The sequence below is a fragment of the Molossus molossus genome, unplaced genomic scaffold (assembly GCF_014108415.1).
Source record: "Molossus molossus isolate mMolMol1 unplaced genomic scaffold, mMolMol1.p scaffold_m16_p_13, whole genome shotgun sequence".
Classification (NCBI taxonomy): Eukaryota; Metazoa; Chordata; class Mammalia; order Chiroptera; family Molossidae; genus Molossus; species Molossus molossus.
Genome location: NW_023425348.1, coordinates 33,904,758 through 33,919,427, shown reverse-complemented (window position 1 = coordinate 33,919,427; position 14,670 = coordinate 33,904,758). Strand labels below are relative to the sequence as shown.

The window sequence follows — 14,670 nt, the reverse complement described above, 5'->3', positions numbered from 1 at the left end:
CCCCAGAGTTTGGACCTGCGTTTCCTGGAGCCAGTTTTTATATTTTTAATGTTTGAAAAATTGTGTTACACGGTTTGGGTGCTTTTGGGAGGAGCTTGCTTTTTTAGCCGCTTATTGAATTCATGTAGACAGGTTCTCCCCTCCTGTCTTCCCTCCATACCCGTGGTACCCCACTGCCACTGGGGCTGGGGATGGGATCCAGCTTTGTTCTGGCTGTGGGGGTGCTGCTGACCCAGCCCTGCCACTCCCCTGTGACTTTGTGAAACACACGATATCTTTTCTTCATCTGTAATGAATAATGTCATAATAAATATTTTCTATCTGCCTGACTGTGTATAACAATTCATATTGGTAAATTAAAAACTATGTTTTTATTGACTTAAGGAAGAGGGGGAGGGAGGGAGAGAGAAACACTGATCGGCTGCCTCCTGCACAACCCCTCCTGGGGATGGAGCCTGAAACCCAGGCATGTGCCCTGAGCTGGCAACCAGCCAGGGCTTAGTAAACATTTTTTAAAGGTAGAGATGCTTTGTAGCTAAAAGAGTTTTAATTAAAAATTTCTGAAAATCTTGTATTTCTTTTGTTATACCTGTTAGAAGTTGTTTATTAACTATTATTTTTGTTTGAAATGTGATATTTTTTCTTGTCTTCCCAACCAAAAAAAAGTGGGTTTCTTCCAATGAACTGATCAGACATTTCACATGCTCTTTGAACTATGTTAAGGTAATACTTGGGTACTTTATACTTTATTATATAATTGATAAAATGGGGATATGTTTAATGTCAGTTTAACCATCTATTCATTCTGTCTGGAAATACAGTTCTGCAGGAGAACTGATTTGTCATTGTTCACATTCACCAGCTGGTACAAGAGCTTAAACATTTAAAAAAAATAATGAAATGCAGAAGATGGTACAGCTGTGTTAATATTAGTACAAGTAGAAGCAAAGGCATTACTAAAGATAAAAAAAAATTAAAGTCTCAGTTCACCAGGAAGTCATAACAATTCTAAACTTTTTTCATCCAACACCATTGGTCCAATATATATATAAAACAAATATGGAGAGAAGAACGAGTTTTCCACAGTGGTAGGAATTTTTACTACCTCAGAAATCAGTAAGAACATAAATTTGAAAAGAGCAATGCACAAGCTTGATCCCACAAACCCAAAAAGGGCATTGCATTCAACAGTGAGGATCCATGTTCTTTTCAAAGTACATGAAATACTATTATTTCTTTTTATCTTCACCTGACATTTTTCCATTTTTTGTTCAGATAGAGTGGGAGGGAGAGAGAGAGAGAGAGAGAGAGAGAGAGAGAGAAACATCGACGTGAAAGAGACCATTGAGTGGCTGCCACCCGCATCACCCAGCCAGGGCCGGGGACAAACTGCAACCAAGGTACGCGCCCTTAGCGGGAACCAAACCCGGGCCTCTCCGGACCGCAGGCTGATGCTCTAACTGCTGAGCCATACTGGCCAGGGCACATGAAATATTTTCTTGAATTTGACTATACAGACAACCATAAAAATTTCAGCAAATTAAAAAATATCTGAATAGCCCAACCATTGTAGCTCAGTGGTTGAGCATCAACCCATGTAACAAGAGGACGCTGGTTCGATTCCCGGTCAGGGCACATGCCCAGGTTGTGGGCCCAATCCCCCATGGAGGGTATACAGGAGGTGGCTAATTAATGTTCTCTCTTATCGATGTTTCTATCTCCCTCTCCCTTCCTCTCTTTCTAAAATCAATAAAGGAAACAATTTTAAAAAATATTTGAATACTACAAACACCTTTTCTGACTACAATTAAGTTCAGACAAGTTAATATTCATGTATTTGGAATTTTTAAAAATCTATATTTAGAGGCTTCCATTTCTAGATAGGATGTAGTAGGTCATGGAAGCCCAACACTCACCCTGCAACAACCAGAAAAGTACAGATACATTTAAAAAGTCCTATGTTTAAAGACACAGGAGAGCTACAAAAGCAACAAGGACTAGGTGAAGAGGAATTCCAGAGAGGAGGCGCTCTCCTGAGGTGAGTGGCCATTTGTTCGCTGGCAGCATTTACTGATCCTGGACTTGGTCCATTCAGAGGGTCTCTACGGAGAGAAAGAGAAACCCAGCAAGGCTTTTGGTGGTCATGTGGGGTGGTGCAACAGATTGGAAAATCCAGAGGCTTCTCCAGTTTCCTCCATGTGTTGCAAGATGAGTGTCTCAGAAAACAGATACTGTATCAGAGATTTGCATTTGGGGGTTTACTGGGGAGTCATCGCAACAACATCTGTGAGTGAGCAAGAAAACCAGGATGTGGCAGAAGTCGAGTGCTGATTCATATAGTTGCAATAGTGCCTCAGCCCGTCTTGCAGGGAGCTCTGAAACTGGGATGACTATTTAGAGATGTCCCCAATTGAGGTAAGAGGTTGGGCCTTTGGTCTTCAATCAACTAGTCATCGAATGCAAGCTGTCCGTGGGGATGAGGGTGTAATCTTGGATGAAGCATCTTCCTCTGGTCAAGTACAATTCCCAGGGAAGGAGGACGCATCTGTGAGCCTTCAGCTGATGGTACTCCTGGCAGAGGGTGCAATGAGCGTTTCAGACTCGAAGAGGGACCTGGGGGGTACAACCACGACTTCCACTGTTCTAAATACTTGCTGACTTCTGGGACTATGTGAGAGGCTGGGGAGTTAGATTGCAGACTTAAAAGACAGACGTAAATCTCCCTTAATCTCATTGTGTTTAGAAGACAAAAGTCCTGCCAGATGTAGAGGTTTCAATGTTCACCACAACTGATTTTCTATCTTTTTAAATTATAGCTATTCTGGTGAATGTGAAATGGGGTCCCATTGTGGTTTTACTTTATTTATTTATTTTTATTAAAAAAATTTTTTTTTTCTTAATTGATTTTAGAGAGAAAGGAAGGGAGAGGGAGAGAGAGAAACATCGATGAGAGAGAACATCGAATGGCCGCCTGCTGCATGCCCCCCACTGGGGATTTGGCTCACATCCTGGGCATGTGCCCTGCTCGAACCGGCGACCTCTTGGTGCATGGGTCATGCTCAACCACTGAGCCACACTGGCCAGGCTGGTTTTACTTTTCATATGATTAATGATGTTCAGTCTTTTCTCTGGAGCTCTTTAGCCATTCACTTATCTTTTTTAGTAACGTCAATTCAAATATTTTCCCCAATTTTTCAATTAGATTTTCAGATACATAATTTGCAAATATTTTCTCTCAGTTTATTGCTTGTCCTTTTTTCCCTCCATAAGGGTGTGTTTCAAAGTGAAAAAGTTTAAAAATTTGATGAAGTAAAATCGATCAATTTTTTTCTTTTTTAAAAAAAATTTTGCCCTGGCCAGTTTGGCTCAGCGGTTAGAGCGTCGGCCTGCGGTCCGGAGAGACCCGGGTTCGATTCCCGCTAAGGGCACGTACCTCGGTTGCAGTTTGTCCCCGGCCCTGGTTGGTCGTGTGGGTGGCAGCCACTCGATGTGTCCCTTCACGTCGATGTTTCTCTCTCTCTCTCCCTTCCTCTCTCTCCCTCCCACTCTATCTGTACAAAAAATGGAAAAGTGTCCTCGGGTGAGGATTAAAAATAAAAAATAAAAATAAAAAAAAATTTTATTTATTTATTTATTTATTTATTTATTTATTTATTTATTTATTTATTTTTATTATCCTCACCCGAGGACATTTTTCTATTTTTTGTTTAGGTAGAGTGGGAGGAAGAGAGAGAAACAGATTGAGAGAGAGAAACATCGACATGAAAGGGACACATCGAGTGGCTGCCACCCGCACGACCAACCAGGGCCGGGGACAAACTGCAACCGAGGTACGTGCCCTTAGCGGGAACCGAACCTGGGTCTCTCGGGACCGCAGGTCGATGCTCTAACCACTGAGCGAAACCGGCCAAGGCTCAATTTTTTTCTTTTATGAATCATGCTTTTAAATTGTATTTAAAAACTCTCCTCAATCAGTCACAAAAATTTTTCTGCTATATTTTCTTTTGAAATTTTATGGTTTTAGCTTTTCCATGTAGGTCTGTGATCCATTTTGAGTTCATTTTTGAGTATGGGGTTAGGTAAATGTCTAAATTCTTCTTCTTCTTCTTTTTTTTAATGTGGATATCCAGTTGTTCCAGCTTCATTTATTCAAAAGACCATCTTTTACCTTATTGAATTATGTTAGTAGCTTTGTTAACAAATACATTTACCCTAAATGGAAGGACTTATTTATGAATTCTCCATTCTGTCCCATTGAGTTACATGACCACACAGTATTGATTGTTGTAGCTTTATAGTCGGTTTTAAAATTGGATTGTGTACTTTGTTTTGTTTTGTTTTTTTAAATTGGCAATTCTAGGTCCTTTGCATTTTTATATAAATATTAGGATCAGCCTGTCAATTTTTACAAAAAAAAAAAAAAAAGCCACAGGGATTTTGGTAGTTATAGTATTGAATTTGAATTTATAGATAATTTGGAGAGAATTGCAGCCTTGACAATAGTGAGTCTTCAACTCCATGAACATGGAACACTCTCCATTTACTTAGATTTTTTTTTAACTTCTATCAGCAATGTTTTATATTTTTCAGTGTACAAGTCTTACACTTCTTTCATTTCTAACTATTTTTGTATGTTTTTAAAAAATTTTTTTCTTTATTGATTTTTAGAGAGAGAGTAAGGGAGAGACAGAAAGAGATGAAAACATTGATGAGAGAGAACATTGATTGGCCACCTCCTGCACGCCTCCCACTAGAGATCGGGCCCACAACCTGGGCATGTGTCCTGACTGGGAATCGAACTGGTGACCTCTTAGTGCATGGGTCAATGCTCAATCACTAAGCCACACGGCTGGACAGTATTTTTGGATGCTATTGTAAATAAAATTATTTTCTTAATTTTATTTCTAGAGTGTTTGCTACCAGAATTTAGAAATTCAATGGATTTTTTATATTGACCTTGCATCCTATGTCCTCTCTTTCTTTCTTTTTTTTTTTAAATCTTTATTGTTGAATGTAGAATGTATTACAGATGTTCCACATTTTTTTCCCCCATTGATTCCCTCCTCCCCACTCCCGCCTTTTCCCACACTATTGTCTGTGTCCATTGGTTATGCATACAAGTTCTTTGGTTTATTTCTTCCCACCCCTCCAGCCCCTTTCCCTTTTAGGTTTGTCAGTTTAGCAACCAATTTGTACTTCTTAATCCCTTCACCTTTTTCACCCATTCCCCCAACCCCCCTCCCATCTGGCAGCCAGCAAAATGTTCTCTGTATCTATGAGAATGTTTCTGTTCTATCTGTTCATTTTGTTTGTAGATTCCATTGTTGATAGTTATGTATTCATTCCCATTTTGTTTGTTCATATATTTTATCTTTTTCTTCAAAAAGACCCTTCATCATTTCATATAATAACGGTTTGGTAGTGATGAACTCCTTTAACTTTTTCTTGTCTGGGAAAGTCTTTATATGGCCATCGATTCTAAAAGAAGCTTTGCAGGATAGAGTAATCTTGGTTGTAGGTTCTTGCTTTTCATCACTCTGAATATTTCTTGCCACTCCCTTCTGGCCTGCAAAGTTTCTTTTGAGAAATCAGCTGATAGCCTCATGGGAACTCCCTTGTAGGTAACTAGCTGCCTTTCTCTTGCTGCTTTTAAGATTTTCTCTTTGTCTTGAACCTTTTGCATTTTGATGATGATGTGTCTTGGTGTGGGCCTCTGGGGTTCATCTTGTTTGAGACTCTCTGTGCTTCCTGGTCTTGTATGTCTGTTTCCTTCACCAAGTTAGGAAAGTTTTCTGCCATTATTGTTTCAAACAGGTTTTCGATTTCTTGTTCTCTCTCTTCTCCTTCCGGCACCCCCAAGATGCGAATGTTGGCACGCTTGAAGTTGTCCCAGAAGCTCCTTACACTATCCTCATTTTTTTTTCTTTTTGCTGTTCTGATTGGGTGTTTTTTGCTTCCTTATATTCCAAATCGATGGTTTGCTCCTTGGATTTACGTACTCTATTATTGAAGCTGTGTAAATTATTCTTTATTTCAGTTAAAGCCTTCTTCATTTCTAACTGTGCATCGATCATTTCTGACTGGTCCTTTTTTATGCTCTTGAGGCCCTCACTGAGTTCATGGAGCATCCTTATAAGCAGTATTTTGAATTCAACATCTGTTAGGTTGCTTATCTCCATTTCACTTAGTTCTTTTCTTGGGGTTTTGTTCTGTTCTTTCATTTGGGACCTGTTTCTTTGTCTCCTCATTTTGGCTGCCTCCCTGTGTTTGTTTCTGTGTATTACTTAACGAGCGGTATGGGGCTAGCTGAGACCAGATGCTGCTCGTTTGAAAAAATTTAGGAAAACCTGAAGCAGGATCCAAGTCAGGCCAATCCTATAGTTAAGCAAGTGCCAACAACTTGGGTGGGCCTGAAAGTTGGGTGGGGCAGGGCGGGGCCTCAGGGAGTCAGCAGGGCGGGGCTACCAGTGTGAGCCAGGTTGCTGGAGTCCCAGATATGGGGGCTGTCTGCCGCCCCAGGGAAGGGCTCACCAAAGGAACAAAGGCCTCTGACAGAACATTTGTCCCGGAGAAAGCCCCTTCTCCAGCCCTCGCTCCAGTGCCAAACAGCTCTTCCCTGTATGTCTCTGGTGCCCCTCGAGCTGCCTCCCCTCCAAGCTTAGAGGGAGAGAGTCCGATAAGTCCATGCGCGGGCCCTTTAAGGAGCTGCCTGGGGCTCCAGCCGCGTCAGCTTTCCTGAGCCTCAGTTCCCGCTGGTTTTTCCAGCCAGAAGTTATGGGGACTCTCTTCCTGGCACTGCGAGCCTGAGCGGGGCTCCTGGTGTGGGACGGGGACCCCTCAGTCCTCAGGAAGGACCTTCCCAGCCGAGGTGTCCTCCTGATTTTTATCCACCACACGTGGGTGTGGGACCAGCCCGTCGCCGCCGCCCCTCCTACCAGTCTCGATGCAGCTTCTTTAATTCCGTAGTTGTAGGACTTCCATTCAGCTTGATATCAGGCGGTTTTGAATGGTGGTTGTTCTGTAGTTTTGTTGTAACTTGGATGTGGTTGTGGGAGGACGCGATACTGCGTTTACCTACGCTGCCATCTTGACTGGAAGTCCCTATGTCCTTTCTAAGCTCATTTATTAGAGGGGGAGGAGAGGAAAGGAGGAAGGGTGAGAGGGAGGGAGAGGGAGGGAGACAATATTCTATTCTTTAGCATTTCATAGGACTATGTCATCTGTGAATAAAAGCAATTTACTCTTCTTTTCCAATCTGGATGCCTTTCATTTCTTTCTTTATTGAACTGGCTAGACCCTCCATGTTGACCAGAGTGGTAAAAAGAACAGGCTTGCCTTGTTCCAGATCTTAGGGAGTAAGCATTCATTCTTTCACCATTAAGTATTTGGTTCTTCATCAGGTGAGAATGTTCTTTTCTATTTTTTTTTTGGTACATGCCCCTAGCGGGAACCGAACCTGGGACTCTCTGGTCCGCAGGCCGACGCTCCAACCACTGAGCCAAACTGACCAGGGCATCTCTTCTATTCTTAGTTTGTTAAAAGTTTTATCATAAACAGGTGTTGTATTTTTTCAAATGCTTTTTCTACATCCATTGACATGATCTTGTGGGTTTTGTCCATTCTGTTAATATCATATACTACATTGATAAATTTTTAAATGTTAAAACAACTTTGCATTTCTGTGATCAATCCCACTTGTTCATTGAGTATATTTCTTTCATGTTGATGGATTTGGTTTGCTAATATTTTGTTTAGGATTTTGCATCTATATTCATGAAGGATATTGCTCTACAATGTTCTTTTCTTGTGTTGTCTCTCTGGTTCTGATAGGGTAATACTAGTATCATAGAATGCTTTGGGAAATGTTTCCTCCTTTATTTTCTGAAAGAGTTTGTGAAGGATTGATATTTTTCTACTTTAAATATTTGATAAACTTCATCAGGAAAGTCATCTGGGTCTGAGCTCTTCTTGGTGGGAGATTTTAATTAATTCAATTTCTTTACTTAAAAAATTTGTTTTTCTTTATTGATTTTAGAGAGAGAGGAAGGGAGAGGGAGAGAGAGATAGAAATATCGATGAGTGAGAACATCAATTGGCCACCTCCTGCATGGCCCCCACTGGTGATTGGGCCCATAACCTGGTCATGTGCCCTGACTGGGAATCAAACCAGTGACCTCTTGATGCATGGGTTGACACTCAACCACTGAGACACATCAGCTAGGGCAATTTCTTTACTTTTAATGGGTCTGTTGACTTCTGCTCTAGTTTTGCTTGCTTTCCCACCAGGGCTAGCCAATAGTGGATTTTTTTTTTCTTTTCTAAAAATTTTTTTGAGAAAGTTTATGTTATTGCTTTGAGACCTTTCTTTTTTTTTTTTCTGATATAGACACTATAAAATTCCCCTAAGCACTTTTTAAGTTATAACTCATTAATTCAGAGTTACTTTTATTCAATTCAAAATATACAATTTACTTTGTGATTTTTTTTCTTTGAACCATGGATTATTTAGAAATGTATTGTTTAATTTCCAAATAGTTGGAAATACCCCACTTTTCCCTGTTGTTGATTTCTAATTTAATTATTAATTCAGGTAGGGAGCTGGGGTGAACTGAAATGTAGCTGATGAAGGGCAGGGAAGCAGAGGGACGGAGTTTCTGGGTGGAGACCAAGCATGTAGAAGGGCACAGGCCTGAAAGTGTGTGTGTTTAGTGCCAGAAGGTGTTCAGTGGGGTCGGAACAAAGGAAGTGTAATTTGTGTCTTCTTTTTGTCTTAGGCAGTATAGCTAAGGTTTGTTAATTCAGCTGATGTTTTCAAAAAACCTATTTTTGTTTCATCAATTTTCTCTATTTTTCTTTTTTTTATTTTTATTTTTATTTATTTATTTATTTTATCATCCTCACCCGAGGACATTTTTCCATTCTTTGTTCAGGTAGAGTGGGAGGGAGAGAGAGGAACAGAGAGAGAGAAACATCAACGTGAAAGGGACACATCGAGTGGCTGCCACCCACACAACCCAACCAGGGTCGGGGACAAACTGCAACCGAGGTACGTGCCCTTAGCGGGAACCGAACCCGGATCTCTCCGGACCGCAGGCCGATGCTCTAACCACTGAGCAAAACTGGCCAGGGCTCTATTTTTCTTTTCTATTGCACTCAGTATAAAGGAAGTGGAGTTGGGTACAGAGGAAGTTGTGGAACAGGATGTAGAAAAGACAGTATAAATGGTTCCCTGGTATTCAGATCCTGACTTCACTCTTCCAACCCTCTTCTGAAGAGTTTTTCATTCTCAATGAGCCCAGGGATTACAGAACAGGAAAGTTTTCTCAGGATATTCTTGGCTGAGCACCAACACCAAGGAAACAGGTGTTAGAAGAATAAGACCTGGGCAAGGGGTGACTGGTGTCTTTGCTAATACTCTTCTAGGAGTCCGCAGCCCACTGAGCCTGTCACTGAGAGGTGGCCACACAGGACCTATTCACTGTGGGCAGTGGGGATCCCGAGGCTGAGCTGGCAGCAGGGACGGGCAGCTCTAGGTCCCGAAGCATGGCTTATTGTTCCCTTTGTTCTACAGTGACGTTAGAGCCTGGACGCTATCGTCCCAGTAGGTTTTAGCAATTCAGCAGTCTCTCTGATGGCAAGGGCTGCAGGGTCGCCTCCCCTTCCTACTCCCCCCCCCCCAACTCCATGGTGGACTCTGGTGAACCTGAGGGAGGTGAAGGCTATGGCTGAACTTGGTCTAAGAAACACGCAGGACAGATGGACACCATTCTGTAAAAAAACTGCTTGGTTTGCTGAATTAAGAGAGTGAAGGGTGGAAGAGAGAGTGTTTCAAAGCCAGGAAAGTAAAATCCAGTCCCCCAGAACTCACGGTGCTCTTCCCCTCAGTACCTCTCTTCCTTCTTCCTCTTTGGCTTGCTGACCCTCCCCACCCACATTTCTATGGTTTGCCTTTTAGTAATAACCAAAAAGGAATGTGTAATACTCAGCCACCCACAGGGCCGTGACCACTTCTGGCTAGTTAGCGAGCTGCCTCCAGCCTGTCAGCCCCCGCACCCATCCGAGACTCGAGGGTGTGTATTCCTCCAGCACCGACTGGACTCCCTGGTGGGTGGGCCCCGCTGTCTGGCCAGTGGCTGCCCTCACATTCACTCAGTGCAAACACTGCTCTCCTAAAGCCTTTCTTCTGTCTTCATAGGACGTATCCTCTCTCTTCTTTGAGCATCCTGACCTTCACCTGTCCTTCTTTCATGGACTTACCATGTTCTCCCTTTGTGGCTAAATGAACTGTGTTCATATCTCGTCTCTTCCACTAGACCCTGAGCTCTGGTAGGCGGAGTTCTAGGCAGGATTCTGGATTTCCCACCAAGGCTAGCCAATAGTGGCGATGAATAGATAAGGAGATTCTTCAGAAGGAAGTCAGAGGAGGGTTATGGAAAGGTGAACTCAGGCCTTCAGGGGCAAGGCTCTCACTCCCTGTGTGCCTGGGCATCTCCCCTCACACAGAAGGTTCAAAGGAAAGACACAGTGACAAATGGCCATTTTGGGATCCACTTATATTGTCAGTGTTACTTTACTCTGGGCTTCATCCAGCCCCGCACCAGCCTCTGGGACTGCATCAGACCGTCTGAACATTCATGGCTTCCTTGGGCCACATGTAGCTGTCCAGTGTAAAGGAGTCATAGTCTGGGGTGTAGACCAGGGATCTTACAAAAGCCTCCTTGTCCTCGGGCTCCGGGTAGTAGGAGGCCAGGTTGTGTTTGTACGCGAAGTCAAGAACCTAGGGAAAAACATGTTCGGCTGAGGAACTGGATCTAAGGAGAAACCTGCCTGAGGACCCTTGTTTGGGAGCCTGTGGGAAGGAATATACCCTGGAGAACCAGACGGTGCCTCTCATGAGCTGGGGCCCAGGAAGCCCCTGGGTAGGAAGGATGCTGAGCTTTCTGCCCACGTAGGAAGCTGGGACATAGTGGAATAAACACTGGGCCTAGGTCAAGAAGGCTCAGACTTCTGCTTCTAACTGCCTGTGTGCCCTCAGCAGTGACATTATCCTTGCTCAGGCTCCTCATCTGTAAAGTGGGTTATGAGACCTTTCTCTGGAGGGATGTCAGGATCAAGTCAGCTAACAGACAAAAGTGTTCAGTCCCTGATATCACCCCCACCCTCCACTTGGGTTGGATTGGAAGAGCAGCCTGGGTATTGTTCTTTGGGTATTAGGTTTGGCTTCAAAAAGCATTATTACTCCAAATATCCCCCAAAGGAAGGGACTGGACAAGGGGTAGCCAGGCTCTGAGTTGGAGTGTTGGTCTGGAGGGTCGATTCTAGAGCCTGCACTGGACAACTCATGGGCAGTGAGAGCTGCTGCGCAATGCATTTTCTGAAATTATTTTAAAAACTGGTTATAGAAAATGTAAAATGTATATACTAAAAGAAGTCATAGTATTATAATCCTCATGCATTCATCATTCAGATTCAGTGATCAATGTTGGGCCAGTCTTCATTGCACACGTTCTGATTCTTTGCAAACCTATCATCGCTGCATGGTCTCCAGGGTGGGATTTTTCCCGACAATGTTCCATGAACCTGATCGGCCTGTGGCCCAGTGTTTCTGAGAGAAAGGAGAGGAATGAGCACTTATTCCGGCCAGAAAGGCACTGAGTGTGGAATTCTCTTTTAAACGTTTCCAGAACTCTGGAGAAAGGAATTACGGGGGCCCCTGTGGCAAAAGAGGAAACTGAGACTCAGAGGAGTGAAGTATTGGCCCCAGGTGACTCTGCTGCTGATGGGCAGAGCCAGGGACCCCACAGCTTGAGCTCTTTCCACGATGCTCTGCATGTTGACCTTTCTGTATAAATGGGCATTTATGATTCATTAAAAAAAAATTCCACCCACAAAACGACTTCTATGACCTTTCTGCCTGGTGTTTGGGCGCAGTCAGGGCCACTCCCAGAACTGGGCTGAGTGGGGCGGGGCTGGGCTCCAGCTGCAGGCAGGGATTTGTCACTCAGCCACTGGGTCGTGTGCACTGCAGCCCGGGAGCTCAGGATGCTGCTACAGCGGCCCCCCTCAGCCCCCCTGAAGTCACAGAGAAAAGTGGGTGAGCCTCACTGCCCACATTATAGCGGTGGGACTCTTCTTACCTTGACGGCGATTCGCAGAGACACGTCTCGGATGGTGCTGAGTGGTGGATACAGTCTCCCCTGTGACAGATGCTGCTCAGAGACCTCCTGGGCAATTTTCTAGGGGGAGAGAACCAAGAGGAAGCAGCTCTGCTTCCGCCTTCCTGGGACAAGCCCAAACCATTACCCCAAAGACTCTCCTCGCCCCTCACAGGTGGCCAGTCCCTGTTGTCTCCCACTGTTGTCTGCGCCACCACATGGCCTCCGGAGCTTGATGCTTGGCCTAAGCAAGGACACGTCCTTTCTGTGCTGAGACTGGCTGGGGCTTCGATACCTGAGACTCTCTGAATTCTGAAGGAGATTCACTAAGAGCCAGTGAATAAATTCGTGGCTTGCAAAGCAGACTCTGGGGTCTCCCCTGGGCAGGTCGAGCCTGTTGCGTAGGGGTCCCCGCGTCCCTCGCTTCCTGAGTTCCAGCCTCTCCCATGTGCTCAGTAGCATCTGGGTGCCCATCAAGGCCATCTTGTCTCTGTGTTAGGGAACCTTGAGCTCTCCTTTCCTGTCCTGGTCCCAGACTGGGAAACGGCTTCTTCCCAGCGACAAACCCACAACTGGGCCTTGTGCTTTATGGGAAGAGGTGCCCTCAGCACACGTCCTGGGAACAGCGCTCCCACCGCTCCCTGCCTCTGCAGAGCCTGTCTGAGGGCCTGCTCCCACCCGGCTCGCCCTCCAGCTCGCCCTCCAGCTCGCCTTCCAGCTCACCCTGTGGCTCACCCTCCAGCTCGCCCTCCAGCTCACCCTGCGGCTCACCCTCCGGCTCATCCTCCAGCTCGCCCTCCGGCTCACCCTCCCGCTTGCCCTGCGGCTCGCCCTCCGGCTCGCCCTCCAGCTCACCCTCCCGCTTGCCCTGCGGCTCGCCCTCCGGCTCGCCCTCCAGCTCATCCTGCGGCCTCGGCCCTGGTGCTCAGCCAGCCCTGCAGAACAGCCTCCTGAGTGTGGCGGCTCTGATTCTACTCCCACAACATCTTGTGTCAAATTTAAATTTGGGAAAAGCCATGGTGCCCTCAGAGAACTGTTCGTCCCAGAACAGGCAAGGCCAGAGAGGTAATCTGACCTCGGAGTGTGGCGACATCAGGGAAGTGGGTGTCCTCTCCCACCCCCCCAGACCCACACTCCCGTCTCGTTTCCACTCTGCCACGGTTCACTGAGCTCCACGCTGTGCCAGGTTCTGCGCTAGGGCTGAGCACTGATGGTGGAGAAGCCACAGTCTCTTCCCCACTGGAGACTGGTGTCAGTGGGCAGTTGACAAAATGATAACGATTACAGTGAGGTGGAGGCAAGAGGAGGAACACAGACAGGAGCTGGGCCCAGTTTTCCACGCACAGGAAAGGCCCCCCAGGGGATGTGACAGAAGCTAAGACCTGAAGGACCAAGTGTGAAACCCTTGGAAAGGGGAGGGACCAGCAGGGGCACATTCTTGGAGGTGAGAGAAGGGGAAGCGGGAGTGAGACTGGAAAGGAACGGTGGACGGGTTGAAGGTAGGGCGAGGCTAGAAGTGAGGCTAAAAAGGAGGAAGGTCCGGTGATGAATGCCTTACAGGGAACAGGTGAAGGAGTTTGGACTTCACCGTGTAAGCACTGGGGTGAGCACAGGCGGGCCTGCTCCGGGGTGGGAGGGCTGTCCTGTGGAGGTCTGAGGTGGACTGCTTAGAGAGCAGGCTCTGTGCGCACAGGCGGGCCTGCTCCGGGGTGGGAGGGCTGTCCTGTGGAGGTCTGAGGTGGACTGCTTAGAGAGCAGGCTCTGTGAGCACAGGCGGGCCTGCTCCGGGGTGGGAGGGCTGTCCTGTGGAGGTCTGAGGTGGACTGCTTAGAGTGCAGGCTCTCCGAGGACAGGCGGGCCTGCTCCGGGGTGGGAGGGCTGTCCTGTGGAGGTCTGAGGTGGACTGCTTAGACAGCAGGCTCTGTGAGCACAGGCGGGCCTGCTCCGGGGTGGGAGGGCTGTCCTGTGGAGGTCTGAGGTGGACTGCTTAGACAGCAGGCTCTGTGAGCACAGGCGGGCCTGCTCCGGGGTGGGAGGGCTGTCCTGTGGAGGTCTGAGGTGGACTGCTTAGACAGCAGGCTCTGTGCGCACAGGCGGGCCTGCTCCGGGGTGGGAGGGCTGTCCTGTGGAGGTCTGAGGTGGGCTGCTTAGACAGCAGGCTCTGTGAGCACAGGCGGGCCTGCTCCGGGGTGGGAGGGCTGTCCTGTGGAGGTCTGAGGTGGGCTGCTTAGAGAGCAGGCTCTGTGCGGACAGGCGGGCCTGCGCCGGGGTGGGAGGGCTGTCCTGTGGAGGTCTGAGGTGGACTGCTTAGACAGCAGGCTCTGTGAGGACAGGCGGGCCTGCTCCGGGGTGGGAGGGCTGTCCTGTGGAGGTCTGAGGTGGACTGCTTAGAGAGCAGGCTCTGTGCGGACAGGCGGGCCTGCGCCGGGGTGGGAGGGCTGTCCTGTGGAGGTCTGAGGTGGACTGCTTAGAGAGCAGGCTCTGTGCGGACAGGCGGGCCTGCGCCGGGGTGGGA

The 14,670-nt window shown here is 46.7% G+C and overlaps 1 protein-coding gene across 2 annotated transcripts in view; it reads right to left on the bottom strand.

The window, feature by feature from the left end:
• Window positions 1–10,450: 10,450 nt before the first annotated feature.
• The window catches only part of ME3 (malic enzyme 3), a 203,166-nt gene continuing 198,946 nt past the window's right edge, over window positions 10,451–14,670 (bottom strand). The window contains exons 14-15 of one of the 2 annotated variants that reach the window (XM_036259756.1): window positions 12,138–12,236; window positions 10,451–10,777 (exon numbers count right to left, since the gene is read on the bottom strand). In XM_036259756.1, the coding sequence (XP_036115649.1) occupies window positions 10,616–10,777; window positions 12,138–12,236 (261 nt within the window). In that variant the 3' untranslated portion in view covers window positions 10,451–10,615. The remainder of the gene's footprint in view (window positions 10,778–12,137; window positions 12,237–14,670) is intronic. The other variant, XM_036259755.1, reaches the window with a different exon arrangement.